Source organism: Pygocentrus nattereri, chromosome 24, assembly GCF_015220715.1.
Source record: "Pygocentrus nattereri isolate fPygNat1 chromosome 24, fPygNat1.pri, whole genome shotgun sequence".
Taxonomy (NCBI): domain Eukaryota; kingdom Metazoa; phylum Chordata; class Actinopteri; order Characiformes; family Serrasalmidae; genus Pygocentrus; species Pygocentrus nattereri.
Genome location: NC_051234.1, coordinates 28,605,558 through 28,629,523, shown reverse-complemented (window position 1 = coordinate 28,629,523; position 23,966 = coordinate 28,605,558). Strand labels below are relative to the sequence as shown.

The window sequence follows — 23,966 nt, the reverse complement described above, 5'->3', positions numbered from 1 at the left end:
TGAGCTGCTGTAAAGAACTGACCTGTTGAAAGCTTTCCACTTCAATGTCGTCCTCTGCTCCGTTGAACTGGGACTGATGCCCCCCTTCGCTCACACAGCGTCTCAGTGCACGGAAGCGCTGGGTATAACTGAACCTAGAAATGGTTAAATGAGGCAGGATGATGAATGAGGTCTCTATCTTTCAGTTCCACCTCATCATAGCACTTCAGATGAAGTCATACACAGATTTATGATAAAGGTTGATTGCATGCTGTTCATACATGTGTGGGGTTTCCCCAGTGTATTTATAATAAGCCCAACAGGCCACAAGGTCTATTCTGTCCACTCGCAGGGCTTGCATGTGGGAAAATAATGAATAAATGCAAGCCACACTTCAACATGGAACGGTTTTATAATGCTTTGCATTTAACATAACAATATTTACTTACTTATAAGTGTATAATAAATGAGTTTGTTCCAGTTCAGGTAGTGTTCATGTCTAGTCAACATGAGCTTGTCAACGAGTCAATCTGTTGGTCTTATGATAGTCTGATGTCATTTACAAGATGTGTTTATTGCTTAGGTAAATAACCCCCCAATTTACTGGCTGCAAAGGCTGACGAGTAGCCTGTGTATGCAGGCGTAGTGAAATTGACTTGAATATTTCTAATTAATATAATCAAATAAAATATATTCTCCTTAACTCTCGTATGGTATTTACTTGGACACTGTTGGCTCTCTGTGAGAAATACTGTGACTCTGGGTTGTGCTGCTAGTGAGCAATGAGGGCTGAAAGTTAGTAGTGGATGATAACAGTTCATCCAGTATTCTGGCTGATATTCCTCCTCAGGTACAAGTTTTGTCATAACCGTTACAGCATTATGCCACCAACAAATGCAGATAATGCGACATACAGGGAGCTCAAACCAGGCTGATGTTAGGTAGTTTATAGATCTATGATCGTAGATGCTTCAGCACATTTCAGATGAAAATGATAAACCTATCACTTCCCACTGTCTAGTCCGTTGCATCTGAGAAAGTCCACTTTGTCCTCAAGACAGTGAACATTAAGGAGTGGTGGGTCTTTTGGAGTTAGCCTTAAGCCGGGGTTACACTACATGACTTTTACCCTGATTTTAGCCCCAAATCTCAGTCTGGCCGAGTCTGTGCTAGCTGGCTCTAGTCTGCAGATTGTTGGGTCAGTAAGAGTTGACAGTTGGAGAGAGAACTGAGTATTGTGTGAGGGGCGTAGAATCAGATTTTTGGTCAACCGACTGCGTTTCACACCAGGCGGAGTTTATGAAACATGTTTGACTTTTTAGACCAGAGTGTGATCAAGCAGTGTATACTGGTCAACCACTCAATCTCCCGCAGCAGCCAATGAAAACTGAGAGATGCCCAGCATTTTCATAATCTGTTAAGATTATACGTCGTGCAGCGTACCCAAGGCTTTAGTCTAGTATTGACACCAGAGCTTTGCTGCTGTTCTACAACATCAGGAACTGTTTAACTCTATTAGTTGCATCTGATAAGGACAAAGTCAGACCCTCGTGCAAGAAACAAGCCATGGACCAACTGATTCTGAAGCTTGAATGACTGTAATATTTTCCAATTTCCTGCATTGTCTGACAGTCAGAGACACAAGTATATGGGACGCACATATGAGATAGATAACTTGAGGAATTTGAAATAGATGAAGTTGACTTCTTATTTGAATTCCTTGTTATACCTTAAATCCCAAAGTTGCCAGTACGTAACTGCAGCAACAGTAACGGTAGAATAGAAAATTCAACAAAGGAACTTCCAAACAAGCGGCCAAATGGGGCTGAAAATGGTAGTAATTCCTATATATTTTACCTGATTTGGATGTAAACACCAAAAGTACAGCATATTGAGCTCATGTTCATCATTTAATTCAACTGCAATATGCTGTGGTAAACAATTAAAAAATAACAATTACTTTGTCTATGGGCAAATATTTACAGCATGACTGTAGGTTTATCTTTTGTTGTGCAAAATGTTTCCTATTAAAAGGTAGAGAGACATCCCAGTATACTATGTCACTGATAACCTACAAAAATAACATCTTAAATGGGTTTGAAAAAAAGCCAATAAAAACACTTTCATAAATGCAGACTTGCTTGCTCACCTACAAACACAAAACTTCAGTTCCGGTTTTGTAAATCACACCTATTTCTACCAGAATCTACTCCATCAACATTACTGCATTATTTTAATGCATAGTTGAACCTCCAAAACAGCTTACGGCTACTGGGAAAAGCCGTTAAACAGAATTAGAGAATCATCAGTGACCCCATTTCTCCGTTTTAATTTCAGAGGTAACAAAAACAGGAAGAGCAGCACAGAAAATCTACCGCAGGGTGATGGACCAAAACCACAAAACAACTCAAATAACGTGAATAAAGAATGTTAATTTTTAATGCATTGCTGCAACATTCTGCTAAATATGAATATGTTGTGTTTACCAATTGAAATACATTGCACTTTATATATATATATATATATATATATATATATATATATATATATATATATATATATATATATACATACACACATATATATATATAAAACATTTTTTATTTGATCCTCAACCCTCAGACTTGGGCTGTTTCCTAGGAGAAAACCTCAGAGTGCTGCCTTAAACCACATCCTGTATCAGTCTGTTAATATGAATTAGGTTTGTGTCCGCATTATTAATTCTCTTAATGTGATAAAACAACTTCACGCAGCTTGATTCCCGGAAACACGAAGGACTTGAGCTGATCTATTTCATTTTATCATATGCTTCCCTACTACATAGTTATTCTTGGAGAGAAAAACGTTGTTCTTGGAGAGAAAGTCAGTTTCTTTCAGTACAAACAGGAACCACATTTAGACATTTCATAGTTGTGGTTTGTTAACCCTGCAAAAACACTAGGTGTTTTTTGCAGAAGAGATACTTTTATAAAAGGCTTTTGTCCACTGCAGCCACATACTTTTGACACAAGAAGTATCTCTGGAATGGCAAAACCCCCAAACGTAAACCTGGAAAACTGTAAAGCCTGTGAAGGATTTGCTATCACAAGCTTTTTGTTATACTGCATTGCATTTTGGCTCTACCATTTGGCACACTGCTTGCCTCTCGAGCGTCCAACACTGAGCTTTCTTTGGACTTCTTCATCTTATAACCTATTACTGCCATGTGTATGTCTGAAGTACAATCACAACATATACGGCCACATTAGGGCAAGAAAATCATTTGCTGTTTTGACACTGATACCAATATCGATACCTTGCGTTTAATAGCATCTTCCACCCATCCAAAGACAGACACAAACATGAAATCTCTATATCTATAGTAGTGGTTTCACTAAAACCATACACAAAAGTCTGAACTCGATTCTCTATGATGCATTGGTGTCTTAGTACAATACATTTTAAATATAGCAAATCAAGGAGTGCCTGAATATGTGCTGTGTTCCTAAGTTAATTTTAATATGTTAATGCTTTCAATTTCAATATTTTACATGGTAAGATCTTATTATTTACTACATAGATTAGTTTGCTTCAGATAAATAAAAGTTCTCTATTTACAGGCTGCTGGTCCGCCATCTAACAAAAAAAAACCCAAAATCACCTTCCCCAGAATATATAACTGATTTATAAAAAGCCATTTTTTTGTGGGTGCATGGAAGACAAAAGACCCCCATGCCCCCTCCGAACTTTCCTCTAAAGGGCCGCACCCATTCTGGATTCTGAGGAGGTGTTAAGTGTATACTTTGTTTGTTCTATATATTGTCGACTGCTAATGGTAATAACATACTTATTGGCGACTCAACCATCCAAGATTTCAGAGCAAGAATGCTTATTGGTTCACTAACACTGACCAGGCTGACTCCTTTCGTGCTGAAATTTGGTAAGAGCAGCACTGAACTTTTTAATCCTCAGTGGCATAGAAGTAGCTTTGTTATTAACACAGATTTTTCCAGTTTATCCTTGGCTTGTCAGCTGCCAACTAAGACACGTAACACTGCATTATATGTTTTTTCCCTGTACATATTAAAATTCCACGTGTTATTCCTAGGCTATGTTCACACTACCAGGTTGAAGTGGCACAAATCTGATTTTTTGCCCTGATGTGACTCAGATCCGATGTTTTCAGGGCTGTGTGGACACACCAATCTGATCTTTTCAAATCCAACCTGAGTCACTTTCATATGTGGTCCTAGATTGGATACGTTTTTGATTTGTGGCCATGCCTTAACGACCTTAAAGTGACGCTCAGATCGGAATTCGTGTGCTTTCTTCCGATGCCGGTGCGCCACCATTCAGTGTTTCCATGGCAGCAGCCCCGAACAGAAGTTAAAGTCTGAAAAAGAAATACATTTGTGTCTCGCTCTAATAACGAAGCTGAGAGCTGATCAGAGTTAATTATCTTCAGCGAAGCTCGTTCTGCTCATTAGTTTGTGCTAATGATGCACGTGATTCATTCACGTGACGCTACTGAGCAGGATGTGCGCATGTGGGTCATTTCAGGACGCCAGTTCGTTCACATTAATGACAGATTTGAATCACTTACCTAAACGAGTGTGAACCATCGTGTCAGAGAGTTATTTGAGCAAAAAATCAGATTTGAATAATGAGGCTTGTAATGCAAACGTGGCTTTAGTTTGGAGTTTTCACAGACAGACCTACCTCTTGGCGCAGGACTTGGAGCAGAAGCGTTTGGAGCGGGGGAATGTTTGGGCAGTGCCTTTCCTCTTACAGAACTGGCACTGCAGCACCAGTCTGTGTCCCCCTCCTACACCATCTACAGAGAGATCATACAGAGATACAGAGAATGTCCATTCAGTCCAACACTCTGCGTTTCACACACACCTCCATTTACATACAGCACGCAACTCTTACACCCGTCTGATGCTCATCCAATGTCGGTGCCTTTAACTACACTGAAAGTCAGAACTTATAAAACTCCTTTGAAGAGTTCTGTGCTTGAGCTTCTTTAGTTCTGCACTGGAGTTCTGAGGCTAATGCAGCTAATATGTAATAGAAGCTTATATGCCTTATATTTGCTTGGTTCAAACACATGCCTAAACCACGTCATACTTGAGGAATTCTACAGATTATTAAAAGTTTTTGCATTCATTAAACTAAGTGATTCAGAGTGTTTTGATACGAAACGGTGCACTGCAAAAATAAATAAATAAATAAATAAAAAATAGGGGCTCGTAATGTTTACAATTAATTTTATTTACTATCCAAAATAACGTGTGCTGTTCGTAATGGTCATAAATCCAAGAATAGAAGTTTCTCTGGGGAATATTTTTTGTTTTCCAACATGCTGCACGCACCTTTCTGCTATGAATGGTTTAAAAACATATATTTCAGCTCAAAAGCTTGTCTCAAATCAGGCAGCGCATCCGTAACTATTTCATGTAATAACTTGCTGTGAGGATGTTTTCAGAGCTATTTAATATCCTATCACCACTGTGGACAACTCTCTAAGGTTGTCTAGAACAGTGCATTTCATAAATCAGCTGCTTGGTTGCTGAACTTTGTTCGTTTCAGATGTTCTAAGCAAAATATTAATTACCTGTCTGATACAGAGCATGGTCTGCATTACTCTTCATGCCCTCCATTATTTCTGTCTAATGCCGGAAAGCCACAGCAATATTCACTCGTCTTTGATGTAGACAAGTCCCTTTCTTTTTTGATTAAACTAACAGTGTCATCATAAGTAGTGGCAGTATCTGCAATATTCATGCCATTTTCTCTGCTGTTACTTTTACTTTTGACCAGCTGTCGCAACAAGTCTCATCAAAACTTAGGTTTGTACCCTGCAGCCTGTTACAGCTCCACGCTGTGTTCTAGGGATGTACGATATGACAGACAGACAAGTAGATACGGATCCTTGCTCAGATTAGCTGGCAGGAAAGTAGACACATCTACTTGTGCTAACTGGCTGAAAATAGGGGTTTACAGACCCCGGATTTTCTCATGTGAGCATGTTTTTTTCTTTGGCAGTTTCCAGAATGTGAGGAATATTACAGTGGGTCCATCACTCAAATGTGTCAAGAGGTTGCACTAGATATGTGCCGGCATTGGTAATGCAGTACACTGCGTTATGAAATGCGCAAAGAAAAGTTACTGTGGTCATTTTGAAATACCACCGCTGCAATTCAGTCAAACAAGCAGCAGTTTTTCTGGAGATCATGTAGACACTCAGCTCTGCTTTCACAAACAGCCACTTCACCCTAAGCTTCTGAGCACATTACCGAGCCTGGAAACAATCCCAACAGCCACAGCACGGCAGAAGGAGGAGCAGACGTAGAACTTTTTTATCCAGCAGAACGGTGAAAACTTACATCACGCCAAGGAAAAATGCGCACTCACAAATGCATGTTTAAGCAATAGAACACGAGAGAGAGTGTGTTATCATGAAATATCCTCATGAAATATCCTCATAGCTGTGATGTTATTCGTGATAACACACTCCCTCGAGTGTTCTACTGCTTTTATACCACAGTTAAATAAATACAGTAAGAAATGAATAAACTGGCCGTGAACGCGGCGTTTAATATGTTTTAATGTTCAGTTCCTTCCTCCTAATTATAGCTCCTTAACGAGCGACGTCAGAGTAACGAGCTCCGCCCACTAGCCGCACAGCCGGCAGTTTGTTTTCAGCTACTTACACTAAATTCCCAAACCGTCATCCCCACTGAGCAGCTTTTCAGTCGGCAGCTGTAGCTGAACAACCTGGAATCAGCCAGAAATTAACCCAACACCATTCGCCAGACGTGTCTGATCTTCAGAGTCTGACCAAATCAGACTGAGCCATAAAACTGACCCAATATCAGGTTCAGCTCAGTTTTGTCTTTCATTTCAGATCAGTATTAATGTTGTTTTGTTCCAGCCAGTCCGTAAAGCTTCTTACAGCCCGTTTAGTTTGGTGGATGGTGTTGGGTTCATTTCTGGCTGATTCCAGGTCGTTTAGCTGTTGTTCTGTCACAGCTGCCGACTGAAAAGCTGCTCAGTGGTGACGACAGTTTGGGAATTTAATGTCGTCTCATCTTCAGAGTCGGACCAAATCCGCTGTCGATCAAATGTGATCTTAAAAGTGTCCGTTTTCTGTTTGTGGCAAAGTAAGAAGTAAAAACGTTCAAATGGCTTGAGCGTCTCCCACAGCTGTCAGACTCGTTGCTTAGCAACAGCATCTCAGAAGGTGATAGTGTTTGTAAAAACCCGCGTTATGGTGAAATAACAGCACAGTTAGAACGCCTCTCAACCAATCAGCTTGCGTGGCACGAACTAATTGTTGTACAACTGCAGTAAAGTAAAGTCAGACGTGACTTAATGAACTAATGTTAATGAACTAACAGGAAAAACCTTCTGTGAAGGATTTAGGAATCATTCAGTAAATATCTAGAGCACACAAAGGAAAAAGGTTACAGGAATATCTGTTACATGCTTTGTCCATAGTCCGTGTGCAGACCGTCATTAGCTTGATGCTACCACATAATGAAGCATAATATTGATTTCCCCGCTAGCATAAATTAGCATTCTAGTCACAAGTGTGCTAATAAAGTGAAGTTTTCCACATTAAGCACTGCTTTATAACGACTGGTGCAGCATGTCCATGATGATTAGATGATACAGCGTCATATGCCGTTAATAGGTTGATAAAGTCCAGGTACTACTGGTTTGTTTCTTGCTGTAACTTATGTTTGAGCAGCTTCACAGCTCTTGGTAAAGGTCTCAGAGTTCTTCGTCAGGGTTCTCAACTCCAGTCTTTACTGTTAATAATCCTATATGATAATGATGCACAGCAAAAATCATTATGTGGACTTTTTTTTTTTACTCTGATTTATAATGACTGTTTTGATGAAAACATTGCACATGTACTCCTCCTTAAAATCCCATTCAGAACCAGGTTTATATAATTCATATTTATATCTACATCATATTTCTATCTTATAGTGCAATATTGTGATATCGTGAAGGGTGATAAAAGGTCAGGTCATTATTATTTTGAGTTTTTTTTTTTAATACCAGCACATAACTAGGTTGCACACAAACACATTACATCAACACAATTGCTTATTTTGGCAATAATTTTTTATTCATCTGCAACCCACTTGACACATTGAACCACGTAAATTCAAAGCACTACCCTTTTCTCAGTGTACAAAAGGTATTCTGACTTATATGCACTATAGTGAGGACAGTAAGGAGAAAATTTAGCCTCTAGGATGGCTGATATTGCTGTTTGCAATGATGCAATGTATGTGTTTTATAAGCTATTAGCCTTTTAACTGCAGTGCTCCAAACGTCTGACACCAACCATGTCTTGGCTGATAACCACCAACCATATCTTGGCTGATCATCTAAATTTGTGGTAAGGGCAGAATTGTGTAAGTTAGATTTTTTTTTTAAAGATAGTAACAGTATAACATTCATCACATATGCAGTGGAATATTGCCACAGAAATACTGATATGTGGTACCCACTGTTTGTAACCCTGCTCTCATCATCCGAGTCAGTGGAGTCATCTGGGTGTTCTGAGGCGGCGGGAAATAAGTCTGGCCCAGTCACTCCATTCACTCCCGAGCCACAGTGCGGCTCCACCATGAGCGATGACCGGCTGACCTGAGAGATTAGAAGGGTAAGGGTAAGGCCAAGGTGTAAAAATGCATCAAGACATGTGAAGAGGACCTTATACACGTCTCACCCATCTGCATTTACAACGGCAAGTGTCGGACTCTGCTGGAGTTCAGTAAATATAACACAGTACCAGCTGTTTTCATCTGAGCCCTCGAGAGCTTACTGCTGCTTGTCAACTGTGTTTAAGTGCCAACATCGGGTGCAGATACCAACACATTATCAATATTAGCTACTAGATCCTACAAACCACCAGAACTATCTCAAAATGCCCTAACAAACGTACGATCATAGCTGAAGTAAACTGAAGGAGCTGACATTTGTCATGTGATGAAATTCTTAAACCTGAGAAGCACACTTAGGCCTGATCAGTATAACTGATGTGTTGTGTACCGGGAAAGGCTCCAGTCCCTCCTGAATGATGAAGCCCTCCACCAGGTGGGTGAGGATGAGTGGTTTGGCTGTATCTGGACAGTGCTGCGGTTCTGCTGGTCCCGTGTTGCTGGAGGAGGGCCTCTGAGCGGGCTGCCTGTCCAACACGGCTGAAAATTTGGGAGGAGAGCTGCAGCTGGCAGGGGATGCATCCGATGGACGTATCACAGAGGACTGGACTGGTGACAGGTCAGAGGACAGGCTGGATATGGCTAAAGAAAACACTGAAGTTTGTTAGAATCTTAGCTCCTCTTTGCTTTAACACCATGAATCTTGTGTCTTGTGTTTGGTGTAATTATTTTTCACTCATAGTTCAGTGACACACGTAGAAAAACGTGCTGCCTATGATACTGCCTACACCAGCTGAGAGTGCCAGAGAGCAATGCAACATTATTTCAGACAGGAAATCTCAAGAGCAGTGAAAAAATGGTCAAGTGAGGAACTAATCCATTGCAGTGAGGTCCAGTGGCGTTACTAAGGGAAAACTTTTGTGATTTTAACATGAATATTTTGGTCCATTGTGCTCTCTGACAAAAAAAAAAAAAAAAAAAAAAAAAAAAAATATATATATATATATATATGTATATATGTTTAGTTCATGAAGTTCAACAATAAATCACTTTATATAAATCACTTCCAAATAGTTCGTTACTTTCTAAGTATTTTGATTTACTGTTTAAAAATATGTTGTTTACCATAACAAGGTCAATGTGTACATCTGGCATCTTGTTTTGAGACCTCACATCAACCACAAAAAGAAGCTACATTGCCCAACATTTGTGTTCTATTGCGTAGGTCTGTATCTTTGAGACCCACCACAATACCTTGTGGCGTTAGGCTTATTTTCAGTGTAATGTGCAAGAGTGGGCAGTCAACTAGCTCAGTGTGGGTGGGAGTGGGACAACACATATGTGTACATAAATCGTGCAAATGAATGAATAGCCTAAATAAAATAATAGCAATCACTCAATAATTAGCAGATATAAATAATATATAACAGTGTGCTCTTAAGGAGGGAAAGGTGTGAATACAAGACAATAAAGCTTAAAGGCTGAGATGGTTAAACAGTGTGAATGAATGGCTGGACATAATTCACGAAATATATGTAATGGAAGGCTTATCTTTCTCTCTTAGTTTGCAAAGAGACAAATTTAACCAGATATGGAAAAGATTTATAGAGTACATCAAACCAATAAGATCAGATTTCCATTCATCATTACAAGGATAAATAAAAGATTTAATCAAGTATAGTGTGTATGTAAAACAAAACCTCTGTCCCTGAGAATTATTGTTATTATTGTTGTTATTATTACCATTTATTTTATTTGTGTACGTTTTATGTTTATGCTTCTGGGAAAACAGGAGGAAGCCTTGTATTTATGTTTTCTTTGGATATGTAGGAAAAAAATAAAAGTGGAATGAAAGGCCTTTCCTTCCCAAATAAACATAGAATTAAAAAAAAAAAAAAAAAGCTTAAAGGCTAAAAGCAAGTATGACACCTGGCAGGTATTTTCAATCAGGCCTAGTGTAGATGGAAAACAACTATCTACAGGACAGCAGGTGAGAGCAGGCCAAAGTGTTCAGATTACGAGATAAAATCTTGCAGGAGTTGGTGAAAATCTCTCTATTCTACTGGCTCCAAAATAGTGTGTTGTGCTTGGAGCATAGGGTGGAGAAAAGGAAGGAGCTGTGTGACCCATCCTCTAAATTTTATGTAGTATAATGTTACAAATAATAGAAACTGCGTGTTTAGCTAGCCAAGTTATCCACTGTATGTTACGTAAGCTCAGAAAGTTGCAGTGGACAATCTAATAACAGTTGGCCTGCTTTATCTGCTGTATGCCACTGATATTGCATTTAAATGTTACTCAATTATGAACAAACGCCTAGTCTAAAAACAAGGTATAAAGAAATGTAGCCAGCTAGTTTGCATTTGAAGCCTCAAGCTCTTAACTGATCCATAGTCTGTGTTTTTTTTTATTTAGACTTGACACACACCCTGTAGACATCCTAAAGGTTTTGTGATGTCATGCAATACTACATTTGAATACTTGTTTGCTGTTAGGATACAGTTTATAGCAGAGACCCCACATTATGCACATTTCTGTGTTTTCCCTCATCTACCGCACCAAATTTAGCTCATCAAACACCTCTTGTACTGGATCAACTGTACTGATGCGAGGAAAACTTAAAAATGCGACTCCGGCAATCAATGGTATACGGGTTAAATCCACAAACAAGAAGTGCTATGACTTTTGAACACAACAGAGGCTTTAAAACAACTAAGTTCTCCCACTGCTACATACAAGATACATTCACCATGCAGTTCCTGGTTGAGGCTGTAACGCTGAGACATCTTCAAAGTTTAACTAGTTAAACGCAGCAGTTAGTTGCACCCTGTGTACCTGAGTGATTGTCTGAGTGAGTGGACATGTCTTCGCACAGGTCCTCTCGTTCAGCAGGTGATGCTACAATCGAAGCAGAATGAGTCTCTGACTTCTGCAACAGCTTAGTCTGGCCTTCGCTCTTTGTCTCCTCCGAAGTTGCCGTCCTCTTACAAACCTGTGAGATACAGAGATGTTGAGCCTCAACACAACCAAAAAGTTGAGATGCAGGGTGGCTGATACTGTGGCGCATCCATAATAAATATCCGGTCTAACTCACCATGGACTTGTCCACAGTTTCTCCAGACTGCGACGTGACTTGTGCTGTTTGATTTGGTTCCACACCTTTCATTTGGGCTGCTGTGAGTTTAAGATCTTGGGGAGCTGCTTCAATTCCATCTGCTTGCTTCCTCTTCTCCTTGGAGCTTTTCTGCTCCTTCAATGCATCGACTGTGAACGTTGGGCTTTGGGAAGTGAGGGAAGATTGTGGAGGTGCTGAGGAGTTGCTGCTGGTGGATACAAGGGGGAGAACAGGAGAGGGAGGGGATGCTCTCTGGGGGGAGGCCAGCCGGGGTGAAGCAGTGACGAGTGGGTTGGCCGGTGTCTGTCTAGAAGGAGACGGCTGCACCAGCTGAAGGTTTGAAGTCTGTGGTGACTGGACAGGACACTCCAGCTTAGCCAGTACTGGAGAAAGCAGAGGCTTCGACTGGACGAGATTGTGTGGGGGGGACACAGTGGTTGCCTTTGACTGCCCATTGGTGGTGCACTGGGCAGAGGCGGAGGACAGTGCAATCCTCAGTAGCTGCTTGGTGGCCAACAAGGAGCCACCTGGAGAAGAGGAGCCGAGGGGCAGGGTCATGGTGGGTGGTGTAAGATGGGATCTGCTGGGGGTGGGGACCGTGATGGCCACAGGAGAGGCCTGCGCTGATGTACTTTGGGAGGGCTGGGTGGATGGACAGCGTTTCAGCTCAGGAAGAGGCTTCTTTGGTGCAGTCGGTGGGGAAGTGGGGAGAGCCTGCCTCTGGGGGAACGGGTGCTGGGGGATGCTGATCTGGCTGTGGGGTCTTTTCAGGCTGCCGCTGCTGGCTGTGTTCTGCTTGGCCATGGCATGTGACTGGGCTGGAGCGTACAGAGCTGGGAACACAAACAGCCATTTCAGAATTTTACTCATGACGCAGGAAAAACATGTGAAGATTTTTCACTATGAGTTTTACCCACTGTTTTATCAACTAAATGCTCACGTGTGGCAGTCTGCAGAAGCCCTTAACAAAAAAATTCAATAAAATTTGCCAAAAATTAGGATTTACAACTTTCGGATTGTTCTCTCTCTCTCTCTCACACACACACACACACACACACACACACACACACACACACACACACACACACACACATATATATATATATATATGGAACATTATTCATTATTCCTTGAAATGTTGAGTTTAATATATCTTTTTTACATTTTAAAGGGGGTTTAGAAATACGTGGAGCTTAAAACATTCAGCAAAGTTCAACAGCTGAGATTCAAAGAGTGGATTACTGTGAAATTTCATTAATGGTGGTGATAGGAACCAGGTGTCTCAATATCTACAATGAGAATACAGTCAATTTAAGACAAGACAAACAATCTTTATTGTTATTCCTCCCTATAGCTTGTATACAAATCCCATGGTGCAACACACAACAGCAGCACATTACATATGATTACATACAGTGCAGATACATGACCTTGTGAAATGACAGCAAAATATACAAGAAATAAACCAGACAATAAATATACAAAACAATAAACACACAGGACAATAAATACCAGACAGGACAACAAAACAATTACATACACAAAGGCACCATACATACGTACATATTGCTGCTGTATCTCCATTTCATATCATTTGAAAATGCACCTTGGCCTTTACACTGTGTGTAAATTTAACGAGGAATGGACCCAAAGAAATGGGCCAAAATAATGGGCCAAAAAGTCTGGTTCCATTGACTTACATTTAAAGTAAAGTATGTTTTTTCCTTTTCCTGTAAAGTTGTCATTTAGGAGATACAAGGTTTTCTTCCGACAACAGCGATATGCATATAAATACAGATGCCTGAACTCGCAGCATGTGAGTGATGAAGAAACTAATGTAAACACTGTAACTGTAAACTGTATATAAGGACTGAGGTCTTATTGCAGTGTTCAAATAATAAAGGTATTTGAAGTGTAAGAGCAGAAATGGTAAAAGTGTGTGTGTCATCAGTCTATGGTGGATGTTGGAAAAGGTCCAGATTAGTCCAGGTGGATGTTCTCGGGCATCAGTGCATTCGGGAATCTGACCACCTCTGGAAGTCTACAATCATTTCTTTCTTTTTATTAAGATCGTCTCCACATCAGTCTGCCAGCCGCTCCACCTCCTCCCTGTTTACTCACCAAAACCACCAGTGAACCTTCTGAGGTTTTATATGCAATAGTGATGTTGGTATAACAGTGATAAATCTGAAACAATAAGTTTCCTTTGGGGACTACTATATATATATATTTACAGTCGTCTTATATAATAGTTTTGTGAGGGAGCTTCATACATCACGTGTCCTATCACCACCACTGTGAACAATTCTGGCTCTTTTCTAGTTCCTCTAGAATGGAGCAGTTTTTAACATCAAGTCATAGTTCAAATAAATGTGTGTGCATGAGTAAAACTAACTAAATGCGTATGTGAGGAAGAGTGGTGGGTGGGTATGTGTCGCCATCATCAGCTGATCCGCCTCACAGTAGGAAACTTTAGAAAACAGCTAAGATACTGTAACGACCTCATTCAATGATGCTAAAAAACAGAAATAACCAACGTCAGCAATCACACCAGTTATTAAAAAGTACGGCCTGCGGAAGTTTTTTAAACTTTCACAACGCGAAGAGCTTCTGCAGACCACCCATTCTCTAAGCCGCTTCTCCCTCAGAGTCGCGCCGGAGCCTATCCCAGCGGTCATCGGGTAGAAGGCAAGATACACCCTGAACAGGTTGCCAGTCCATTGCAGGGCAGACAGACCCTCACACCCAGGGGCAATGTAGAATGTCCAATTGGCCTGACTGCATGTCTTTGGACTGTGGGAGGAAGCCCACACAGAGAACAGGCAACCTCCACACAGAGAGGACCCCAGTCACCCAGCTGGGGAATCGAACCCAGGCCCTCCTCGCTGTGAGACGACAGCGCTACCCACCGTGCCACCACTTCTGCAGACCGTCACACACATCATCCAGCATCATCCAAAATAGAAGAGCCATATTTCTCAACCTACTTAATAATTTTACTGCTGTTTATACGACAATTAGTTCCACCACGCGAGCTGATTAGTTGAGACGTGTTCTAACCGTGTTGATATTTCACCATAACATCACAGGTTTTTCACAAACACTATCACTCCGCTGAGACGTTGCTTAGTTTGACGGCTGTAGGAGACGAAGAATTGAAGAATTAAAGCAGTTCTGAAGGCAAAAGAGGGTCCGACCTTTTACTAGCAAGGTGTACCTAATAAAGTGGCCGGTGAGCGTATAAGGCCTGTGCTAGTTAAGGCTAATGACAATAAAAGTGTGTTAGGATGGGCTGTGTTTTGCTAGCTAATGTTATTGTTGTTAGCTAACATCAGTTAATGCTAGCAAACCAGCCCTTCTCTTTAACAGGACCGAACGTTGTAATTAATTAGTTAATATAAGTGTTATTAACATCCCGGTTCTTCTTCTATCTGTAATTGTTACTTCGCAATTGTTCTTGAATGCTAGCGTTAAAGTTCAAAGCACAGACAAGCTTGATGAGATGAAAAATATATTATTAGTCGACTTTCATAGTAGTGTGTTTTTTACAAATACCTCTTTAAAAATAAGAAATCCAAGAAATTAAGTTAATATAAAGGTCATTCTCCATTTGGAGTGGGAATTCAGGTGGATACACTTTTTAAAAATACATTTCTTTCATCCCAAAGCTAAATAATTTTAATATGTCCATTAATATCTCCTACTATCATATATGAAAAAAGGAGAGTTTAATTACAAACATGCTGTACAGTCACTGGTGTTGTATGAATATGGTGTAACACCAGTGACGGTGACTCCAGTGACGTTCTGGTTAAAACTGAGGATTCTGTAAATCGGCTGACTCGGTGGCTGATCAGGTGACCTTGTGCAACTGTTTAAAATCAGTAATAAATAAGATAATATGGCATTATTTTGATAAATATTTAATTACCAAGCCATTAAAAGCTCATAACACCAGTGACACACAGAAGTTATAAGCTGCCAGATAAACAAAATTATTAATAAATTAATGAAATATAGCGAGCGAGTGTGACTCGTCTTCTAATGCCTTGAGACGCTTCCTCTCTGATGAGCCTCGACCCAAAGAAGCAGTTTAACAGAGCTGAAAACACTGTGTTCAAATGAAATATAGAAGTCCTGATGACAAGAGTGACCAAAATCTCTTTCAAATATATATAAAAATAAAAATGCATAATTTTTAAGTGTTGTATCAGCTTGGTGTAATATAATAACATAAAAAGTAAACAATGAGCTGTTTTTATACAGATTGCTGTTGAAAACTGGTTTTATGATGAGCTGTTTAACAGATGCAGAGCGCCTCTGAAACAGGACAAAAAAAAAGAAAAATCAAAGAATCATAAAGGAAAAGTGTAATTTAATCTTAGATCGACTGTGTAAATGTACATACCGACTCATGGAGGTAATATTTTAAGCACCTTTTTTAAGCCCTGCAACCTTTGTGACGTGGTTTCCCCTCCAATTGGAGAACGACCCTTATGCTGCATTTCGGAAAGTGCTTGTTAATTCTGTTTGTGAACATGCCAGACATTCAGGCAAAGTACTTACAAGGAGGTGGAACCGTAAGATGGCGTACGGGCGGAGGTTTGAGTGTCAGTGTGGGGGGCTGTGGGGTCGTGCCCTCAGCCTTGGTTGTTGCCTCTTTCCCAGAAGGCGTTGGGCAGGGTCTCAGAGTGAAAGTGGGCGCCCTCGGGCGGGAAAGGGCCGGGGGCTGACGCGGGGCAGCAGACTTGAGTGGGAGGTTCGGGGGGATGGTCAGAGTGCCAGGAGGAGGTGGGCGGAGCGTCAAGCTCTGGAGCTGGAGCCCAAGAGAAAAAGAGAGAGCGCAGTGGTGACGTTAGACCACACACACACACACACTCACAGGCATGGTCAGCATGGTCAGTCACTGTGACTAGGTTTAGAAACATCAAAAATGGTGATGGGCTGATGTCTTGCTGTAGTAACACACATATTCAGACACGGTTACATAAACATATCACACAAGTAACTACCACTTTCTGTGACTTTGCTTTGAAAGTGACTGTAGAGAGAGTTTACAATTAATGGGATGATTGTACACGGGATTTAGTGAAGAGCTCACCTGTGAAGAGGGGAATCGGGGTGAAGAGGAGGAGGGAGAGGAGGAAGAAGAGGAGGAGGAGGAGGAGGAGGAGAGGACAGGTGCATCAGGTCGCACTGCAGACGTTAGAATCAACTGCCAGAGCAGACATATAGAGATGAAGAAGATATGAGAAAGCAAGAAAAGGCAACGAGAAGCTTCTAGAACCTACTAGATGCATAAGCCGCTGGTTTCCCATGTGCTGAGATCTATTTGTGTGGGCGTGAGGGTGAGTTTCACAGTAAATTGAAGAGCTTTTGATGTGGTGAAGAGAAACCTATCCGCCTTTAAAACCTGTGCGCATGCACCAACAGCAGGGCTTCACAAAGACCCCAGTGCATGTGCCTTTTAATCTATGGCCAAAGACGGTGCTAAAAAAACAAAAACAAACAAAAAATAAATAAATAAAACAGCATGTGAATCGTCTAACATCAACGTCTTCCATTTCCATATGCCAGTTTGCTCCTCTTCTGCTAAAAAGGAAGTTACCACACCATTCAGAAGTGTGGAAGTAACGGCTCACTAAAACGACAGTGGCGCAAGGACGCTCAGTGAGAGTGGGTGGAACAAGCAAGCAAGCAGAGCTCCACACACTTCACAAAGCTTTCAAATACTCTGGCCTCAGAAACCAAAATTTCCATCCACCTTCAAAAGTGAGGTTACAGCAGCACACTGTACACCAAAATCACCAGTGCGGAAGTAACACCAACCGTGCTAAACTAACAATCACCGTGATAATCTACCGCCTACTATGGTCAGTTAGTACATACAGAGTACCAGGGGACGTAATATAGCAATAAAAACATAAATGGATGAAATAAAAAGTGACTATTCTGATCAAAAGACTTCTCAGTGAATTAGCTTAACGATTAGTGGATTTGTTTTTTTTTTAAGAACCTGAATGACAAACAGGGGGTGAGCAAGTCATTATAAAGCCGTGTTTAGCAGATTCTCTCCAAAAGGGGGCGCTATGAGCACCGATGTGGCTTCTGTGTTCATCACTGAAACAGAGGAAACCCACACCAGCAGGATCTCAACACACATGCACATATGTTTGTAGTTACAAATGTCGTGCATATTTAGGTGAAACTGCAGGAACTGTGGCCAAAGTCAAAGGTTTAGCTGAACCAAGTCTAGGCTATAACAGCTTGGCAGAAACTAACAGGCTACCAGGCTCCTAGGATCATATTCTGAGTCAGGCTACACTGTAAAACTACACACAAAGTAAAGAACACGCTACCTGAGCGCCCGTTACAGCTGGGACAGTGCACAGGTCTATGGGGTGATCCAGCAAGTTTAGGCAAATAGGTTTCCTTATATCCTCCCACCTTTCTCTTGATGTTTGACAGATACGTCAAACTTCACCATTTACTCACATTTTAATGCAACAACGTGATTTTGAAATTAAACAACGTAACTGTGAAAAACACCAGCCCAACAGTGTACAGGGAAGTCCAGCCGGACACAAACACAGTAAGAGTCAGTTCAGCACTCGGGACCTTGCTGTGTGTCTTTCTGAGTATTGAAGGCAAAGCAAGTCTGCGTCACAGGCAGCTCGGTGTGAAACGTGGGTGCGATTAAGCATTAAAACATAGTGACTGTGGTGCCACGGGACTGACTTTAACCTCTTATTCTCCAGGGGATATTTTGGTTTGTCCATCTGAACTTTCATGACCAAATCACAAGGCAAATTATTCAACTGCAGGAAATAAATGCCCATTTTTATTTTATTTATTTATCTATTTTGTAAAAGCTCCCCTCAGATGAACAGAACATGTGTGTTATAATCAGACATACTGCTACATGCTTACAATTTACTGCTGAAAGCCAAAAATCTCCGACGCTCTGTGTTATTTTATAAAACTAATTTTTTCGGAGCAGATCACTGAAGAGACGCCGTCTGTTTATAGGTTATAGCCCAGATATGTGGGTCGACTTTCAGAAAAAAAAAAACGAGTTAAACTTCTTCTCTTAAAATGATTAAATATTACAATTTAAATGATTAATTAAAATGACATTATCCATCAATTTGCCTGGAGAGAAGACGGTTACAGCTCTCATATGACATCCACCTTCTGAATGTAGCTTATGAAATATGAAAGATGAAAAATATGACGAAGTGCGTTTTGGAACCACCGGTGGTCTAAAGGAGTTGCAGAGTTTAGTTAGTATATCAAAATATATAAAAGGACAACTTTTAAAAGGACAACTTAATGAGGTGCTGCTCAATTGTTTTTAAAATGGGCAGCTTGTTTGAGACATTTGTGCAAATACAGGAATTCAGATATCATATTTGGCTGCTTTGACTAAGAGAGATAAAGTAATAGATGAGTGGAGCGACAGGTGGATACCCGCGTATCACTTGATCTGTGTCTTTTTTCAAACGTAAGCAAATACAAGGCCCATTCTTCAGAATTCAAATGCAATATTAGACGGCAAAAAGGAGACACAGCTTAACCAAAGGCACTCAGTGTTGGACTGCAGGCAGAAGAGCACTTAACGCTGTAAATGTAACCTACATGTTCGACCAACAGCGCTCACTTACTGTGCTTACTGAATGTTACTTGCTCCTCATACATCACTTTCAATGCATGAGCTTGAGGTTCAAACATTAGACTTCACCCAAACTTTAAGTTACACAGTGATTTAACTGTCCAGGACTAAACCCAATTACATGAACTTCTCTCCAGGATGTGAATGAGACCCTTTGTACTTCGGGTTTTAAACTTTTTTTTTTTTTTAGAATAACACCAGGAACAGGAAACAAAATTTCTTGTGCACAGTATTTTTGCTCCATGTCCTGTCCTAAGAATAGACCCTGTCCCCAACTGACTCCCTCCCATTTGTTGAAATTTGCAAGCACAAGAGTTTTAACTTCTTCAGCTCTGTGGGACCACCGGTGGTTCCAAAACACACTTGGTCGTGTTCTTCATAACGTTCATATTTCATAAGCTCCATTCAGAAGCTGGGCGTCGTGTGAGGCTGTAGCTCTTCTCTCCAGTCTAATAGACGGTGACGTCATTTTAACCCCTTATAATAAAAGTAGCTGAACTCAGTTTGTTTTTCTACTGAAAGTCGACCCGTTTTTCCCCAAATCTGGGCTATAAACTATAAACAGACGGCGTCTCTTCAGCGATCTGCTCTGAAAACATTACTTTTATAAAATAACACAGAGATTTTTGGCTTTCAGCATTAAATTCTAAGCATATAGCGACATGTGTGATCATAAAACACATCTGTTCATTTGAGGGGAGCTTTTACGCAAAATAAATAAATAAAATAATACATTTATTTCACACAGTTACTGAATAATTTGCCTTACAGTTTGGTCATGAATATTTAGATGGATAAAACCAAAATATATCCCGGAGAATAAGAGGTTAAAGAACGTCACATGGCGTAGGTGGTGCCATTTTGGGATCGGCAATATCAACGGCATCATATTTGCCGTGGCTGCAAGAATAAGGACAATAAAGTGGACAAACAACGTTTTAACACAGGAGAGGATTGGAGAAACAGTGAAGTGCTCTCCTACCATCTGAGCTCTCAGGAGCATCTTGTCCTGGCTGCAGGGGCTCTTCCCAAGGAGCAGAGCCTGGGGAGAGATTTTGCGGGCAGCGCCGGTGGAGCTGGAGCTCTGGCTGGCTCTGACAAGAGGTGGTGACCCCGGCATGGTGGGCACTGAGACCTGAGGGAAAAATCATTACAGAACTGGATCAGATTGTGAAGAGACAACATGTGAGGTGTGGGCGGCTCACAGTTCAATAAACTATATACCACAAGCTCCTGAACACGGGTGAGACCAGATATGAAAACTTGCTTATGATAATAGTGACTAAATTATCTTTCTAACATCATTGCAATATTGATTAAACACAAACAAACAACATGTAAAAAGCACTATTACATGTTAAATCAACTCACAGTTACTTCAGTAGACTCTTACTGAAACACTTTTCTTTGCAAAGAAAACTACAATTTAAAGCTGCACTAAGTAAGATTTGGGGATTTGGAGACCTCTCTGGTGGAAATGTGCAATCACACACAATGTGCAGAAGAACATTTTATAATTGTCGGCTGTGCTTCGGACCTCTTCCCCGAGCAGATAAATGTGATGATTGCGAGAGCGCCAAAACAATATTCCAAAGAATTCAGTCAAAACTTGGTGAAGGACACGTCTTCCGAGAACACAAGTGAATTATTTATAACTGGCATCGTATCTTCACCAGTATAATGCTGATTTCGCATCTGAACATCGAGCCGGCCTGCTTTTGGAGCATGTGACATTGATACATAAAGATGTATGACGTGGTTCAAAATACTCCTGACCAAACACCTCTGACTTTGACTATTACAGGCTTTACAGGGCGATTCATAGCGGCGCACGCTCAACATATTTTAGTATGTTCTTTTTTTTTTCTCCTGGCGGAGAAATGCTAATTCTTTCAGTTGTAACAAAAAAAATTGGATGTAGTGCTGCTTCAAGTAAGTAAAAATAATCACAGACAGTACTATTATTTAACCTCTTATGCTCGTGGGTATATTTTGGTTTTTCCATCTGATTGTACATGACCAAGCCGTAAGACTAATTATTCAGCAACAGATGTAAATTTTTATTTATTTATTCTTTGGCGAAGGCTCCCCTCAAAATGAACAGAACATGTGTTTTATGATCACACATATCACTATATGCTTACAATTTACTGCTGAAAGCCAAAAATCTCTGACGCTCTTTATATTATTTTATAAAAATCATTTTTACAGAGCAGATCGCTGAAGAGAGGCCGTCTGTTTATAGTTTATAGCCCAGATTGGGGTAAAAACGGGTCGACTTTCAGTAGAAAAACAAACTGAGTTCAACTTCTTTTATTATAAGGGTTTAAAATGACATCACCGTCTATTAGACTGGAGAGAAGAGCTACAGCCTCACACGACGCCCAGCTTCTGAATGGAGCTTATGAAATATGAAAGTTATGAAGAACATGACGACATGGTCTCAAGGAGTTGAAAAAGTTAGTATTCATTCAAATTATGTAATTAAGTATGTAAACTGGGATATTTTAAAAAATGGTAAGCATGCACAGCTATTGGAATTATTACAACTATTTTTTAAAAATAATTTTAAAAAGTTCTATTCCCATTTGGTTTTATATGGAAGTATATTACTAAGCCTCGTAGCCGTCCCATCCCTACCCCTCAACACCATGAATGAGTGATTATCTAGTGGGAGTCAAGCTGGAGTACAAGTGAACGTTGGGTGTGATGCAATCATTCTGTATGCAAATCAAGGGCTTGATGACACCTGAAATGTCGTTTGGTTTCTTCAAGAGAGAGAGATAAAAAGGGGGTTGGGGATCGGTGAGCTCTTGTGTTGCTATATACCGTTTTCAGAGTCTGTTGCGATGATGAAACAGCAGCCGTGAAGGCCGGAGCCAGCCTGTCTCCAAATAGATTGACCTGACAAGAAAAGACTGAAAATCACAATCCGCACAAACAACCATGCCCCTCTCATCGCGCCCAAATTGTTGAGCAGAAAATGAGATGAAACACATGGCACGATCAAAGAGCTCTGATGGAAGCAGCAAAAAAAAAAGGTTAACGTCCATCAAAAGACTGCACTGAAACATATATGGGTGCAAGGGACCTGGGTCATGCCAATAGTAAGGCCACAGCGAGTTGATTAGAGAGATGGAAGGACGTCAGAGAAGTACGAGCACTCAGAATGGAGGCGAAATGAGGAGGAGACAGAGGTGATCACAATGTGGAGAATCACAAAGCATAGGTTCCTAAACAATAAAGCAACTGGTGCACCTGCATCCCAACTTACTAGTGGGCATCAGCAATGTGTTTTAGATTAGATTTAGATTTAGATTTACGTTTTATCTGAGCAAAAATTCCCCTGAAGCTGTTGCTGTTGGACCACATACACTTCCTGTAGCAACCGCACAACTAACCCAAGGTGGCTAATTGACCTGCTGGAGGGCAGGGGTCAGCAACGTGTGGCTCTTTTACTGCCCCCTTGTGACTCTACAGCAGAATCTGATTTTTATATAAAATAAAATAATCCTTTTTTTTGTTCCAACACATAGTTTTAAAAATAAATGGCTGTAAATTGGTGCACAGACTGCTGGTCACATAGCAACATGGACAACAATCTTGCATAGCAAAGAAGAGAAAGATTAAATTCCCGATGTTCGTCTTGAGAGAGGAATGGACAGACTCATTTGCATTTATATGCACTCCAGCTCTCTCATTATGCGTGATCACCAAAAAGTGGAACAACCACAAACATTTCTAAAAAAAACATTTCACTTCTGTGAAAAAGTGTCCCGCAGAGCAATGTAAGCCTGTGCTTTTGTTTATATTATATTATACTGTACTTTTACTAGGACGTTAGTTCATACTGAGACATATTCACAGCCAAGATGAAAAAAATTACAACTATAAAATGGACATAAACTATATATAACATAAACTAATGGACAACTATACTATGGACATGAATTGTGATTCCCATGATGGCTTGATTTTTGTAGAAATGGGACAGAATGGCTCTTCTTAACATGAGGGTTGCCGTCCCTGACCTGACCACAAGTACAAGGACAGGAAGTCGAAGACAAGGACCACATAAAGACAGAGCATGTTGTGGTGACACAAGGTGCCAAGTGGTAGTCTGCAGATGTACATGACCCACGCAGCTAAAGACATATTTGGGCAGTTACCTGTACGACCTTCCTGTCCGTGGGAGGAGGCTGATTATGGAAGGTGGTGACTGCTGTAAGTGCCGGGGTGTTTTTCGAAGTGCCATTGGCCTGCTGAGAAGGAGTCACCGTAGAGGTGGTAGTGGTGGTGATGGTGGAGATGGTGGTAGTAGTAGTGGTGGTGGTTGTTGCATTGTTGCTGGCACTCTTAGCATGCTCGGATTTCGCTTGAGGCTCCTTGTCCATTGCTCTGCACTCTATGGACCCTGGAAGCTGAAAAAGAGTTTGAAAGAAAGTTTATGAATGAAATTTACTACTAAAGTAACATTTTGGTGAAAAGTTTCTCATTTACTCATTAACCCAAACATAATCCATCAGCCATGATGTGC

The 23,966-nt window shown here is 40.7% G+C and overlaps 1 protein-coding gene across 3 annotated transcripts in view; it reads right to left on the bottom strand.

Annotated features, from left to right (window-relative positions):
* Positions 1–23,966, bottom strand: part of si:ch211-230g15.5 (polyhomeotic-like protein 3) — a 37,922-nt gene that overhangs the window by 8,068 nt on the left and 5,888 nt on the right. Inside the window, exons 2-12 of one of the 3 annotated variants that reach the window (XM_017719228.2) lie at positions 23,599–23,850; positions 22,259–22,333; positions 20,412–20,564; positions 16,859–16,972; positions 16,324–16,573; positions 11,737–12,590; positions 11,478–11,634; positions 9,034–9,284; positions 8,490–8,628; positions 4,678–4,792; positions 23–134 (exon numbers count right to left, since the gene is read on the bottom strand). In XM_017719228.2, coding sequence (XP_017574717.1) covers positions 23–134; positions 4,678–4,792; positions 8,490–8,628; positions 9,034–9,284; positions 11,478–11,634; positions 11,737–12,590; positions 16,324–16,573; positions 16,859–16,972; positions 20,412–20,564; positions 22,259–22,333; positions 23,599–23,823 — 2,445 coding nt within the window. In that variant the 5' untranslated portion in view covers positions 23,824–23,850. The remainder of the gene's footprint in view (positions 1–22; positions 135–4,677; positions 4,793–8,489; positions 8,629–9,033; positions 9,285–11,477; positions 11,635–11,736; positions 12,591–16,323; positions 16,574–16,858; positions 16,973–20,411; positions 20,565–22,258; positions 22,334–23,598; positions 23,851–23,966) is intronic. The other 2 variants (XM_017719230.2, XM_017719229.2) reach the window with 2 other exon arrangements.